At 48.1% G+C, this 15929-nt stretch overlaps 1 protein-coding gene across 1 annotated transcript in view; it reads right to left on the minus strand.

The window, feature by feature from the left end:
• The window catches only part of LTF (lactotransferrin), a 28532-nt gene extending 15417 nt beyond the window's left edge, over positions 1-13115 (minus strand). Inside the window, exons 1-8 of the mRNA XM_032867852.1 lie at positions 13008-13115; positions 6680-6843; positions 4332-4440; positions 3818-4000; positions 3368-3515; positions 2738-2793; positions 1139-1317; positions 494-668 (exon numbers count right to left, since the gene is read on the minus strand). Coding sequence (XP_032723743.1) covers positions 494-668; positions 1139-1317; positions 2738-2793; positions 3368-3515; positions 3818-4000; positions 4332-4440; positions 6680-6843; positions 13008-13050 — 1057 coding nt within the window. The 5' untranslated portion in view covers positions 13051-13115. The remainder of the gene's footprint in view (positions 1-493; positions 669-1138; positions 1318-2737; positions 2794-3367; positions 3516-3817; positions 4001-4331; positions 4441-6679; positions 6844-13007) is intronic.
• Between the last annotated feature and the right edge of the window lie 2814 nt (positions 13116-15929).

Genomic DNA, 15929 nt, shown 5'->3' on the forward strand with positions numbered 1-15929 from the left:
GTCCCACGGGACACAAGCTCCAGGACACAGAGACAGTGGCAGTCCCAGGAGATGGCTTAGGGGACGTTGAGCCCATCCCGGAACTCCCCTCGGGCAGTCACCACCTCTAACGACAGTGCAGGGTCCTGGTTCCCCCCTCAAACTCCCACCTGTGCATGCACCCAGGAGAGGAGCCACGGCTGAGCTGGCTCACTGTGGTATCCGCCCCCTCCCCCCAGCAGGTGCAGGGCCCTAGCCCAGACTTGGTGTTCACCAGGCCCTCGGGGTTCATCATGCCCTGGCTTGGTTGACAGGACACTGGCCTCTGCCTCCAGTGGAGAAGTGACCGCTCTAGAGCAGGGCCGCACTGCCTGAGAAGGGAGTGCAGGGTCCTTCTTGGAAGGTCTCCCCGGCAACTTGCAGCCCCTGCTGCCAGCCTGCCTCCCCACCCCTCACCCACCTACCCCCCACCCCCCCAGCTCCCTCAACCCGGTCCTGCCCTGGCCTCACTCACTTTCCCTCAGGCCCTGGAAGGCACTGATGAAGTCGAAGCCAAGGTACAGCTCAGAATCTATATTCGAGGGGATCCTCAAAAACCCAACGGCGGAGTCTTTGAACAGCAGATCCTTCTCCCCTTCAGGGGAGCCAAAGAGCTGGAACGAAGATGACTTGTCTTTTCCAAACTTTTCCTAATTCAGGAAGAATAAGAACCACAGTCTCAGTGGTAAATAGAGAGGAAAGGAAAAACATCACGTTGGAAAACAGTATCGGGAGCTGGGGGATGATCCTTGGTTCAGTTCCTCCTGCGTAGGGACCGGCGCCTTCCCTGTGGCAGGAGCTCAGCTGTGGCTTATTCCTTAGAAAGCTGCTAGGGTCCCAGCACCTTAAGGTCCTGAGAATACTGCCCCATCCTCCCTCTGCTTCTGCTCCAGCCCACGAGACAATGTTCATCAGTAATGCTGGAGAGATCTTGATTTCTTCTGCTGTCTAGAGCACCACCGAGGTAGGCAGTTCACCGAATGTGTCACCTTTTGGGAAGAGAGGCTGCAGTCGGACTTCTGGAACAGCAGGAAATTGGGGAAGGAAAGCATCTCCCCACACAAATCCAAGGAGGTGCGGAGGGGCTCCAGGGGTAGGGGGGGGGACGAGGGGTGGATACCTGTGCCTTCTGGAGAAGCTCCCAGATCAGGTCCTCCTTGCCATCCACACTTCGGGCCACAACAGCATGAGAAGGGATCCGGGCCAGGTGACAGTCCTGGAAAGCTTCCACTGGCTTCCGAATGTTGTTTAAGCAAAGCAGCTCATACTCGTCCTGGTTAGCCTTATTTGGCAGGTTCTCTGGAGGAAGGGCAAAAGTGAAGGGGAGCCCAGATGAGCCTACTGGAGGCACTAACCATGAGCTTCCCCCAGAGGAGACATCGGAGGCACTCTACAAAACTGGGCGGTGAGAAAGGCAGTGGATTGCTCCAGAACATTCCAAAAGGAACGACAATGCCCAGAAAGCCTCGGGGGCTAGCCCAGTGTTCCTCTGGGTCAGACAGGCTGCTCCAGGATCAAGACTGCTGCCTGGCTGGTCAAGAAGGCAGAACCAGACCCCCTCTGTTTCCAGAAAAGGGCCAGGTGGCAGAGGCAACCCAGCTAGCCATCCCGGGGGAGATGCCTTACCCACCTCTCTAGAAAGAATAAAAATTACAAACACTTTTACAGCGAGAGATATAGTTGAATCACTTCCCAACACTGGGTGCTATCAAAAGAAGGGGAAAGACTGTTTTTATGAGGGAGTTCGGCCTGATTTGGAAGTGCTAATGGATCTCGTATATACGTCACTTCCAAATATATAAAGTGACAGGAACCTGCCCAACTCCTCTTATGAGATTAGTACAACCTTGATCTCAAAATCAGAGAGAGAAGTACAGCAGAGAATTACAGCCCTCTTGTCTTTACGAACATAAATGCATCAATCTCAAATATACATTAGCTAATTCGGTCTAACAGAGTATCTTAAAAACTAGCAGATCAGGATTAAGGTTTGTCAGTCTATCCCATTAACAAAAGAATGGTCAACCATCCAAAAAGCTAAAGCAATGTATGCCATTAATGGAGAAAAGGAAGAGAACCGTGAGATCATCTTAATTTTAATAGATGCAGAACAAGTACGTGTATGTTCAACATCTACTTGTGTCTGTTTTTTAGTTTCAGAAAACTAGTAATATGGAGAACTTGGTAAAGTTCTTGACCTTGACAAATGCCATCTATCACAACAACTACAGCAAAATCCTACTAACAGAAGAAAATGAAAGCATTCGAATCTGGTAGACACATTCCGTGGAGCATTCCTCAACAGATAGAACCACTGAACTAGACAGACACAAAACACAGATAAATCTCTGGAACAAAATGCTGGGTGGAAAATCTGGGCAGCAGCATGGTTTCTAATGCTGAAATGTCTGCGGTCTTAGAACACCAAAATACAAGGGGCGCTCTGCATTTTGCAAGACCCCATACATCTCGAAGGACCCATGTCAAGTACCATGGCGGGGCTGTCTATGAGGAAAAGAAAGGCAGTGGGTATGGGGGATTTAAGGGAAAATGATTGTTTAAAAGAAGAAATAAAAGGAAATAAAAAGAGGCATGTCCTGTAGGGAACCCCAACAATAGTGTGCCAAGGAGATGAGGCATCCGATTATCTCAATACTCAAAATTATGGGAGAATAAAATAAAAGGAGAGAGTACCCAAGGCTCTCCTCCCGCCTCTTACCAAACACTGTACTGTCCCTGACAAAAGCCACATCTCCAGCCCCTTCTTGCAGACACCTGTGGAATGAGAAAGCACGGGAAGGGTCAGCACGAAGCGGCCCTCCCCAACTTCTTCCTTGTGCCTCCCAGGGGAACAGGGTCCTGGGGTTTGTCTCCTGTGGGTGTCCGACCCACAGTGGTCAAGGCTCTGAGGCTTTGGAGCACCCCATCTGGGGAAGGAGCAAGAGCCACGTCCAGGTAGATGGTGAAGAAGAATGGCTCAGGTGCTGGCCAGAGACACCCCCCTCATCTCCTGTGTTAGGGGCTGAAAGGGCAAAATGGGTCTTTCTATATAAAAGGGTTTGAAGACTCTACACCAGAAAGTAAAGTCTGAGTATCTTGAGGACACCACCAGACTAGTGTAGGGGTGAGGGGCACCATGGAGGAGTCCAGGGGTGGGGGCTGGAGGGGCACGTTCGCCGGGCAAAGTCAGTGCCCTCTTTCTACTAAGTACTTCTGTCTACACCGCAGTGGGAGAACTGGACCTGCTCCGCGGGCCCGGCCAGCAGGCTGAGCTGTATTTGGGGCCAGAGAAAAGGCTTCCTGAGCTGAGGACATGTGGCACTCAAGAGAAGACGACCTTCTCACTCACTTGAAGGCACCAGAGTAGCCAAAGTATGGTTCCTGGGAGGAGCAGGCACATTTATTTCCCCCCGTCCCCGCACACAGGCGACATAGGTTGGGGTACCGTTGCTCATCTGCGCAGGGCACGCAGCTGGCGGAGAAGAATTTGGCCACAGCTGTCAAACAGAGAAACAGACCACATGGGGTGAGCCAACCCAGCCACAGCTCGTCACACCTCCCTGTGTCGCCCCTGCGGGCAGAGGGCCACTTCCTCTATCCTTGCTGGACAACCTCTTCGTCAGACTGGGAGCTCAGAGATGCCCTTGGCCGACGGCAGACTCAGCTGCCACCTTCCAAGGGCCGCCAGTGCAGGGAGGCCCACCTTAGGCTCATCACACATGTGTACCAAGTGGCCTGTGTGTGCAGCTGGGCTGGAGACTCCCGCCAGAGATGGCCCTCCATCCCCCAGCCATCTCACCTTCCTCAAGGGGCTCAGGTGGCCCTGCCCAGTTCAAGAATGGACGAAGGGTACCCATCGGGATGTTCCATCCAGCGGATCTGCCAAGGCCTGTGTGGCAAGACCTCAAGCCTTGTAGTTGGTTGAGCTGGAAGTTGGTGCCCTTCTTGGCTATGGCCACAGCATAATAGTAGACTCGTTGCTCTGCAAAGGGACAGAGAGAACTGAAAGTTCTTAACTGGATAATTAAAAGCCTTAGAGGGAGAAAAACAGCCCACCTTGATCTTCCCCGGGTGGAAAGGGGAGCCGTAGGCTACCTTTTCCTCTGGTCTACTCTGTTCCCCTGGGGAGCACATGCATGTCCTCCCCAAGTGGGTGGGCATCTGGCCCAAAGAGCCCAGTTGGTGGGCATCTGTCCCCTGCAAGTGGAATGCTATCTGAGACCCCACCTCTACAACGCAGCCCCTCTGACAGCACGGAGCCCAGGGCCAAGGCCAGGGCCACCCCAGCTTCTGGGTCTCCAGGGAGAACTCACCTGCCTGGGTCCCATACACCTCAGCTACTATGGGTCGCAGTTTGTTGGGGTCCTGGCCAGCCTCATACACCAAACCACTGTCCAGGGTCACAGCATCTGCCTTGTTTGCCTGAAAGCGAAGAGGCCAGCCAAGCTTCAGAAGAGAGCCCACCCTAACCCACGTCGCTGGATTCCAGGACGTCATAGGTCTTTGTGGCTGGAAGGATCTTCCAGCCATATTGCTATATTCTCTTTTTTGTACGAACCCCCTGCCCGTATTGCTCATTCATTTCAGTCATTTATATCTAAACTTGTTTATTCTAGATGCCTGCTCCCATCTTTTCTCTATATTTGGTTCTTTTAAGTTCCTTTTTATCGAATAGAAAATAGAACTATTACGCTATCTTAAAATTATCCTAATAAACCATGTGCATTCTCTTTGGCATATTACTTCTCATATACTTACCTATTTCTTTTTATTTTATTTATGTATTTGACAGAGACAGACACAGCGAGAGAAGGAACACAAGCAGGGGGAGTGGGAGAGGAAGAAGCAGGCTTCCCGCCGAGCAGGGAGCCTGATGCGGGGCTCGATCCTAGGGCCCTGGGATCATGACCTGAGCAGAAGGCAACCAATTAACGACTGCACCATTATACTGGCAATCTGGTAGAGACAATATTTGGGGGACTGTTTTACTCATCTAAAACCGCATGACATTTTCTTACTTCTGCAGTCTTTATTGACTTCATTGACCTCCTCATATTTTATGATAGTGTGGTTGTTCCATGGCTTATCCAGTAATTCCTCAAATGTTCGACACTTTCTTTTTTTACTATGATATCTATGCTTTTATGGATCGCTTTGTCTTCATAGGTTTCTTTTTTCCTTCTGATGACCTGTCGCCTTGGGATAGGCATCCAAGGGTGGGAATCACTCAGACGGTGAGCACATTTATCTTCATGGCCCTGGCCACTGTTGTTTTTCTGCTTTCCAGAAGATTCGTAATGGCAATTTAGAATCCCACTGACCAGGAAGATCAGTTTTGCTATAAAATCACCAGCAGGACAGGCTTTCGTTTTATTGCTATTACTTTAGAAAATGCAAGTGCTAACAGATTGCTTAGGTATATATTCCTTCGGTTACTAAGGGGAACATTTCTTATTTTTAGTAATTATGCATGCCCTCTTACTAAGGCTTGGTGCATATTATTTTTCGTATAGGACCCTACCTTTCTGGCCAGGTTGAATTAATTCGTTATGGAGTGTACGGTAAATAGGAACCCCTTGTCAGAGCTGGTGCATATTCATTCTGGTGCTTTCTAAATTTTTTGGTTGAATGTTTTTAATGACTATAAATTAAATTTTTTATGTTTTTCAATCTGTCAGTTTACCTCACGATTTCGTTCATTGCTTAAAAGCTACGAGCATTCTTGTCCTCCAAATTTCTGAGAATTAACCTGTCCCTTGGTTCTTCAAAAATGTGTGTTCTGTTCCAGTGACATCATTTGATGTGTGGTATGTAGAACTGATTTTGAAGGGGGTTTTTATTAAAAAAAGCAAATTCTGTGACCCCATCACAGGTACTCAGTTGAATAGGTTAGAACGAAGTCTAAGATTCTGCATTTTAAATGAGCAAGGTATGCTGGTGCTGTTTTTCCCCAGGCCATAGTTATAAAACAATAGCCTAAAACATTGTTTAAGCTAGATCTTTTACCCCTACATACTGTTCCGATAACTCTAGATATTATTAGAAACTTTGACACAATTTATCCACTCTGCTAGAGTCAAGTGCCCACAATAATGGCACAGGGAAGGGACACAGAACATATCTGTTGAGTGAATGAGTAAAAATTATTTCAGTAGATCTTATATCTCAAAAAAACAAAAGGAATCAGTGATCATCCGGAAGTCATGATTCCCTTTTCTCTCTCTCTGGGTATGTTTTGCACAAATGTCCTTCCAATGCCTGGTGCCCTGGCCAGCCATTCCCAAGCCCTGTGATCCAGTAACTACAGATCAGCTGATCTTACTTTGTTCAGGGTTTGGCGGTAATGATCTTCTGGAGGTTTTACCTTTCAGAGGAACCCTGATGTTGCCTGTTCATCCAACGTGACTACTTCTGTGTTTGCAACAACTCTTCTTAACAATTTGTGTTGCAACACCAGATTCCCCACCTTTGGTCTCTCAACTTTGAAATGTTAATATCTTCTTTCAAAATGGCCCTGTGTCCTATAAGGAAGGAGCACTGCCAACTTATAGGTACTCAAAAAGAAAAGCAGAAGAAGTGGGGGAAAACACGTTTTCTATTTCACTCCATTTCATTCCCTCCATTCAGCTTGGTCCCACCCAAACACACGGCAATGACTTACCTTGATGGCCTGGATACATTCTTGGTGGGAGGTTCTCCTTGTGCAGGAGAGTGTAGGGCCCCCCACTTTCTTCATATTCCATTGGAATTTGGAGCATTTTGCCAACTCTGCTTTCGATATGGTGCACCACCGAACATTTTTCCTAGGCGCGGCCAGACACAGTCCTGGGAGAGAGAAACCAAGGAGTCAGGGTTCAAGCACTGCCCACGGGAGATACCACCTCACCCTCTGACAGGGTTTTCCAGACTCTTCCATCTCTCTGCTCTTCCCCTTTCCCCCTCACTCAGTGCCAAAGTTAGGCCACTGTCCTCGAGTGCAGATGTCTTGATGGTCTAATGAGCATTCTCGGCTGGCCAGAAGGCTATGACTCTCAATAAATGAAAGGAGATGGTCAGAGCCTCTGGATTATTTTCTTTCCTGTACCTGACACATTTCCTACCTCTAAAAAATGATGATGACCCTTTGCATCCATTTGTGAGGTTCTCCCACCTGCTTTGACCCACTTGAAGTCAAGAGGTAGGCAGGAAAGGGATTACTGTTCTTGTTTTATTAAGGTGGAAACTGGCTCTTGAGGAAACTGAGTGATTGTCTGCTCAGCGGTGGCAAAGTCCAGCCTAGAATCCCAAGTCCCTCTAGACTGTTTTGCTTTGACAAGAATATCCCCAGATGATGCCAAGGCAACTAAAACACACCCGACTTCTTTTCAGTAGTAGTGAGTGGTGTACCAAATGGGTCAGTGTGTCTGAGTTACCACCATTCACCCTGTATCAAGAAGACTGGTTCTCCAGCCGAGACTGCTTTGTTAGTAGAATCTTTGCAATTAAGAATGAGGCTAGACCAGATTTGCTCACAGCCCTTAAAAACCATATCATTGAAAAACTTACAGTGAACATTATATTATAATGGTGAAAGACTGAATGCTTTCCCCTAAGATCAGGTATCCACTCTTACTTTTTTTATTCTACATAATACTGGAGATCCTAGCCACAGTAATAAGGTAAGAAAAAGCAACAGAAGACACCCATACTGGAAAGGAAGAAGCAAAACTGTCCTTATTTGCAGATTACATGATCCTCTATGTAGAAAATCCTAAGGAGTGCACAAAATGCGATTAGAACTAATACACAAGTAAAACAAGGTCACAGGATACAAAGATCAATACACAAAGAGCAATTATATTTTTGCATATAAGCATTGGATAATCCAAAAATGAAACTAAGAATATAATTTTATTCACAATAACATCAAAAGTAATTAAATGCTTAGAAAAATATTTAACAAAACAAATGCAAGATTGGTACACTGAAAATTATAAAAGTTTGCTGAGGGAAATGAAAGAAGTTCTAAATAAGTGGAGAAACATTTTTGTTCATGCTTTATAAAACTCAATATTGTTAAGATGGTAATTCTCCCTAAATTGATACAGATAATCAACACAAATTCTATCAAAATTCTGGCGGGCCACTTTTTTATTTTTGGAGGAATTAGCAAACAGATTTGAAAATGTATATAGGATAAATAAATACATTGATATAAAATAGCCAAAATAATTTTATATAACTTATATTTATAATTTTTCCATATAATTTATATTCAATAGTCAAAACAGTTTTGAAAAAGAACAAATCTGGAGCAATTTTGCTTCCTATTTTCAAAACATTGTAGGGGTGCCTGGGTGGCTCAGTGGGTTAAAACCTCTGCCTTCAGCTCGGGTCATGATCCCAGGGTCCTGGGATTGAGCCTCGCATTGGGCTCTCTGCTCAATGGGGATCCTGCTTCCGCCTCTCTCTCTACCTGCCTCTCTGCCTACTTGTGATCTCTCTCTGTGTCAAATAAATAAATAAAATCTTTAAAAAGACTTTTAAATATATATATATATGTATTTATTTATATATATTTATAAATATAAATAAAATAAAATCTTTTTTTAAAAAATTATATAAAGCTAAAGTTATCAAAACAGTGTGATGTTAGCGTAGAGATAGACATATAGATCAATGAAAAAAGTTGAGTCCTGAGTGAGGTAAATCCTTACATTTACATTCAATTGATTTTTGTTAATGGCACTAAGGCAGTTCATAGGCAGAAGGATAGTCTATTAACAAATGGTGCTAGCACACAGGTAGGCTCATACAAAGATTAACTTAGAGCCCTACCTCACACCACACACAGAAAATTAACTCAAAGTTGGATCATAAAATTTAGTGTAAGAGTTAAACAATTATACTTTCAGGGGGAAAACAATGCAACCTTGGCTTAGGCAAAGTTTACTTAGCTATGACACCAAAAACACAGTCCATAAATGAAATAAAATTGATAAATTGGGCCTATCAAAATTCAAAACTTTTGTGTTTCAAGGACAGTTATGAAAATACAAACACAAGCAACAGGTTGGGGAAAACACTTACAAAGAACCTTGACAACTCAGTCAAAGACAAATAACCTAATCAAAAAATAGGCAAGAGATATGAACAGACATTTCACCAAAGAAGATACATAAATGGCTAATAAGCACATGAAAAAGATGTTTGACATCATTAGTCATCAGGGAAATGCAAATTAAAGGCACAATGAGATCTTCATTTCACACCTACTGGAACTAGTTATAGTAACTAAAACAGAAGATAATGTATGGGTAAGGATGTGAAGAAATGGGACCCCTTGTACACTGTATAATGCTGGAGCCACTTTAGGAAATAGATGGGCAGTTTCTCAAAATGTTAAACAGAGAGTTACCATATGACCCCGCATTCCACTTCTTAGATGTATACCCCAAAGAAATAAAAAGATATATCCACATAATGACTCCTTTATGAATATTCATAGCAGCATTATCCAGAAAAGCGCCCCCCCCCAAAAAAAAAAACCTAGAAACAACCTGAAAGTCCAGGCACTGGTGAATGGCTCAAGAAAACGTGGTACATTAACACAACAAAACATTATTTGGCAGTAAAAAGGAAAGAACTAGTGGTATGGGCCATGATACAAATGAGCCTCATTTATGCTAAATGAAAAAAAGCAGACACAAGACACTACCTATTGTTTGATTCCACTTGTATGAAATTTCCTAAAAGGCACATCTATAAAACAGAAAATAGATTAGTGATGACCTGATGTGGGGGTGGGAATGAGAAGTAACTATAAATGGACATGAAGAAACTCCTTAGGGAGAAGAAATGTACTAAAACTGGTTTACAGTAATGGTTGTGCCACTTGGTAAAATTACTACAAATCACTGAATTGTACATTTAAAATAGGTGAATTGGAGGGTATGTAAAATATACCTCAATAAAGCTATTGCAAAACAAATAAACAAAACCCACTTGTTGGCAAAAGCCCCCTTCCCGTTTGGATGTGCTTTAGAGTAGAACACTCAGCCCTCTGCCATCTCCGGCATAATCAGACCCATGCATAATTGTGAACCATCCCCTGTATAATCAGACCCACCAAGTTATTTGAGGCTCCCAGGGGAGGGCCTGGGAAGGCACCCAAGCAGAGTCAGAAAGGGCTCAAGGGCATGCTGCCACAATTCTTCTCCACCAGCCATGTCCCAAAAAATCCCAGGGGATGTAATCTAGCATGAGGCTTTCATGGAACTGTACTGCCATAAAAATTAGTGGTTCAGTCAGTTAAGCCTTTGCCTTCGGCTCAGGTCATGAACCCAGGGTCCTGGGATCAAGCTCTACAATGGGCTCCCTGCTCAGTGGGGAGCCTGCTTCTCCCTCTCCCTCTGTCCCCCTGCTCATGTTCTCTCTCTCACACTCTATTTCAAATAAATAAATAAAATATTTTTTTTAAAAAATCAACCAACCATGTCATAGTCAGCCACTTGTGACCCAGTAGCATTTACTGGATGCCCTCTGTATACACAGCACGTGTGTGTCATACAGAGGAACATGTAAGCAGAGAGCACTAGATCTTACCTCCCTTCTGGAGAGGGAGAAAGTCAAAAAAGAGAAAGCTAAGGACGATGAATGCTCTAGAAGAAACAATACCAAACCAGAAGTGAGGTCCCCATGACCTCAGCCAGTAATCAGGGCGGTCAGGAGAGTGAGAACAATGGCCCCAATGTTGCAAGCACCTTTTATGCCAGGCGCTTTGCTCAGCATTTCACGCCTTCTCTGTCCATCAGTCTTCCCAACCCCCTGTATTGTGAGTGTTCCTAACACCCTCATTCAGGTGAGAAAATAGTGGCTTTAGCTAGTTATGTGGCTTGTCTAAGTTCCCCCCAACTAAGAAGTATTAGGTCTAGGATTTCAACCTACAAAGTCAGACACAAAACCTCCTGCTCTTACCACAAAGCTAGCCTGCCCATTCAGGTTGGTCAGGTTAGAGACGGACCACAGTGGAGATGGAGTGAGTAAAGGGTTTGGGGTCAGATCATGGAAAGCCCTCGGTGCTGGTCCAAGGAGGTCTTATTCCAGAGGGAGTAGAGCTCTCTCTTGAAAGAGAGCAGAGATAAGAGTTTTGCTAAGAATGGGGAAAGGGTAGACTGAAAGCAGGGAACCAAGCAGAAAAATACTGGGAATGGACAAGGGTCAGGAATAGTGAGGTGGTGTCAGAAATTAGCTTGATGACAGATGCGACCAAAGAGTGTAGAGGAAAGGTAAAACAGAAGACCATGCTTCAAGGTGGGGGAGGACATGAACAGCAGCAGGAATGGGGAACCCACAGGCAGAGTTGGTTTCTTCCCTTGGGAAGGGCTGAACCAGGAAACTATATAACGGACCACAGAGGAGTTTTTCAAGATCCACAGTCCCAGCCCCCCAAACACTAGGGGCAGGGTCAGAATGTAACACCCACTCATCCCTTCCCAGCCACCTCTGAAGCCATGCGTCCCCCTCAAGACCACGTGCCCTCTGAAGCAGGTCTGAGGCTGCCCCCTCCTATATCCCCAAACCTACACCCGAACACTCTGTCAGCCCTTCAGATGCTGCCCACCTGAGCCTGGATGGAATCTCCTTGAAAGTATGCATCCCCTAATTGCTTGTGTACAGACAGGCAGTGCCCTGACCTCCAGGGCAGGGACTAGGATGGAGCTACTCTTCTCACCCCACCCAACCTTCACCAGCCAGGATGCCCATGGGAGCAGGGCAAGGACCCCCTAGAGCAGGGGTCCACAGCAACCAAAGATTCAAGAGAATCCTCAAAATGGAACCCAGGGGTGCAACTCTAAGCCCAGATCCTGCAGCACAGCCTATGACCTCCTCCAGGAAAGCAAGTTTTCCTGCTTCTTGGTCTCTCTCAGGTGACCGCAACCCTGTGCTCTGCTCCCAGCTGGCTACACACAGGTCAGGGAGCAGAAGGCAAGCTGGTCCTGAGCAGTTGGTCCTGGCAGACCCAATCCTTCCTCAGAGAAGACAGGGATGACAAGACCCATAGGAAGGAATTTGGAAAAGGAAACCAGAAGATGGGGACAGGGATGGCTTCATGGTCCCTTAGGTTGGGGGTATACGCTCAGTGTGCTCTCTGTGGCCCTTTTCCACACAGGATTCTCCCAGCTGGGAGTACATGCTCTAAGCCAGGAGGAGGCTGACCCGGGCTGGCAGCCCAGGGAGGGAGGGGACATCTCTCCTTTTCCTCCGACCCCCCACATACTGCCTAGGCACTGATACCTGTCACACACACACCCCACAACTGCGGGGAGCCCTGCCCTCACACATTCCAGTCACTGATGTCCATGACTGTTGAGTGCCCTTGCGCACACCCCAGAAACTATTTCAGATAGTCCTAGCCTGGATGCATTTAAAAACCAGAAATCAATCATTTCTCTCTTAGATGCTCTGAAGAAGGGGTCCCCTCAGGAAGGTCTGTGCCACCACCTCTGCCCTTCTGGGAAGACATCTGGACTTTTTTTTTTTTTTTTAATTGGGCTCTGTCTTGCCCAAGTTACACAGTCCTGGCAGGAGCTGGGTTCTGAACTCCAGTCTCCTGTGTGTCTTGGGCAAGTCACTCACGGTCTCTGGGTCTCATTTGCCTCCCACGTAAAAAGCCTGCAAGAGTACTATAGGTACCAAAGGTCCCAGTGGGACACAATGGGACGGGGTCGCTTTACGCCGCCCTAGGGACGCTTGGACCAGCTCAGAGGAGCCCTACTCTGGCTCCTCCCCAAGCAGGTGGGCGGGACCCGGCCGCCTCCAGGCTGCTGGAGCTTAGGCACAGGGATGGACGGGTGCGGGGCACGGGGAGTGGGGGCGCAAACGCGCACCCCGCGGGGCTCAGGGATAGATGGTTGAGGGGGATAGTGGGGACGCAGGCACCCACCCAGCGGGCGCGGAGACCAAGGGCGCCCACCTGGCGGGGCGCGCTCCCAGGTACCTGCACTCACCAAGGGCCCCGAGAAACAGCAGGGCAGGGAAGACTAGCTTCATTCTGGGTCCCTGAGGCGACTCTGGCGAACGAAGGCTCTGCCACCCCCACCGGCTCTGCCCCGCTTTATCCACGGCTTGGTGACCTCACGGGGTTTGCCCCGCCCTGTGGCCCAATACGCATCCCCTGCCCTGCGCTCTCGCACCCCTCCTCCGCTAGTTCCTTGAGGCCAAGAAAGGGGGGCAGAGGGGGAACAGGAGAGGGAGGGGAGAAGGACCGGTGCCCCAGCAGCCTTAGCGCCATAAGAGAGGAAACCCAGCCCACAGGCCACCTCTGTGAGTTTCCACTGGTGCTGCCTGGTGACTGGGCACTAGGATGGTCTTTCTCTTCTGCAGGTTGCAAGTCCCTAGGGACTCGTGGCCTGCGAGTCTTGTCCTTTCTTTGGTCTCAGAGCCTCCTAGACCACTGGACACAGAGCAGGGATCCCAAGGTGAACATTTGTGATCATGTGAACTGTGACGCTCGCCTTTCCTTTCGCAGATGAGTCAGAAGTGCCTGGGAGCCAACTTCACCTTGGCCAGCGGCCAGCCCAGAATTCTGCAGAGGACCCAGCTACCTGCCTAGAGTCTGCCCCAGGCCACCCATGGGGTCTCTCCCTGGCCCACTGAGACCACAGTACAGCTCCCAGAAAACAGAGCCAGAAGTCTCAGAGGAAGGGACCACTGCCCAGGGCCCAACGGCTGTCACCCTGTCCCCTCATTTGCCAGGGAGAAGGCTGTCTTAACACTTGTGTCTTCTTTCTTTTGTTTTGTTCCATGGCAGTATGAGGTGGGAGATGAGAACCTCATTTTGATAAATGTCATATTTTGTCAACATAAGCTGACCTTATTTCAGGAAGGTGTTTGTAAACTCTAGGATTCTGCTGCTAAGAATATACCTTGTAAATGCGCTCCCGTGCTGCACAGCGGCTCACATATGAGGATCTCCAGGGCCACACTATGTATCATTAACCAACTGGAAGCAAAGTCAACATCCATGGCTTCGGGGTGTCACAGAGTGTGCCTCCTTGGGACCCTCAGGGAGATGGTGGGACCCCTCTGCCCCAGGTATGGAGACTGTCAAGGCACAGAGTAGGGTCTGATCAGGTATCCTGCCTGCCTGGGGGTCAGCAGTAGATTCACCAGCCGGGTTTTGGGGTGACAGATTCAGCCCCTCCTATTGTTTGGAAACATAGTGTCACAACGTTAAAAGTTGCTTTCATTGATAATTGCAATAAGCGATTTCAAAAATAGTGAAGAAATACAAAATTGACTAATTCTCAGGAGTGCTGAAGCATCTTGGTACCTAAATTAGCCACTCAGCTCTGCCCTTCCACAATTATTAAAGAATTAAGAAATGTCACCACCCATGTGTCTGTCTCTCAATGCAAGTTTTACAAAGGGTGGCTTGTAAAGTCAGGGGCCTCCGGAGCCTCTTAAGTCTATTGCAGCGTTGGCAGGAACACGGAGAACCTGGGGCCACAATCAAGAGGCTGAGCTCCAGGGATAGGCCCTGGAGGCAGGACCGGGATAGGTCGGGTCACAGGACAGACTGCTTGTATGCTGTGTCTGTAGGGCATGGCCCAGTCCCAGGCCAGGGATGTGCTCAGCTGGACACCTGCAGAGCATGGCTACTCCAAGGTCATCTGCAGAGGTGGACAGAAAGTTGGAGTCTACCCAGGAGACAATGAAGTTCAACAGAACTATCATCAACATTCATTCTTCATTCGTTTGTGCCAGACCTGGTGAGTTCCAGGAGGGACATGGAGAAGAGGGGTCTGTCCTTGCCCTCGAGAGCTCACAGCACAGCCAAATGGCTGGGGGCAAGCACAGGCATACCCCTCAACCACACAGACACAGGAGCATATACAAAGTCAGGGTAGGAGGAGGAATGACTGACCAGTTCCCATCATGAAGGTTCCAGAAAGGTTCAAGGAATAATATTTGACCTGGGTAGCAGGGGGAAGGGTTACATTTCTACAGGAAAATTATTCAGGTAGAGGAAACAGACAAGAAAGGACCTGGGAGCGTGAGCACTCAGTGACCAATTACCTGAGCACGAGGAGCCACAAAAGGTCAATCTGGGCTTTCTGGCCTGGGCCTTTCCCTGGAAGAAGGATTGACCAAGCCACCTCCTCTGGCCTGAGCTCCGTACCAGGTGTCTATCTGCCTCTGGACAGTCCCCCCTGCAGGTCCTGTGGGCACTGGAAATCCGTGCATCTGAAATGCACTCATCCCCCGCTCCAGCCCTGCACCTGCTCTCAGATTTCCTACCACCTTCCACCAAACCCTCCAAATAAACAGCCTCAGAGGGGTCCTCAAATCCTCTGGCCAGCTAGCCCTGTCCGTGTGATGGATACCCAATGATCAATATTGGTTAATGAGTGAAGGAGCAAGGAGGAGGGACAAAGCGTGAAGGATCCTGCTTGCCATTGTCAAATCTGAAAGAGGGGGAGACCCAGGGCTGGTGAAGTCAGGCCTCCCCAGAGTCTGTGTGCACGGAGCCCACTTTGCCCATGGGCTCAGCATCGATCTACATGGCTTTCTGAGGGACCAGGAGCTGGGCCAGATCTCACAGAGCCTGCAGGGAAGTAGGCTGTAGGTTTCACAATGCCAAGACTGTGGCATGGCGACGAAGGATGCTGATGGGACAAATCACCGTGTAACATTGGGGACTGGTGTGCGGCAGGCAGGTGAGGGAAGCCAACAAACTTCTCCCACATCCTCACTCCTTCTCCAGCCCCGAAATTCACACAGGGACCCTTTGCCAGCTCAAGGACTGGCCCAAGCAAAGCCCCCTCCCGACAGGTGCACAATTAGCCCCACTCCCTGCCCTCTACAGTGTCCTCCAGCTCAAACCCCAAGGGGAGCTTCGGGAAGGAGCTGTGGATCTGGGCAGAGTA

Source organism: Lontra canadensis, unplaced genomic scaffold (genome assembly GCF_010015895.1).
Source record: "Lontra canadensis isolate GAN:19392208 unplaced genomic scaffold, GSC_riverotter_1.0 scaffold35, whole genome shotgun sequence".
NCBI lineage: Eukaryota > Metazoa > Chordata > Mammalia > Carnivora > Mustelidae > Lontra > Lontra canadensis.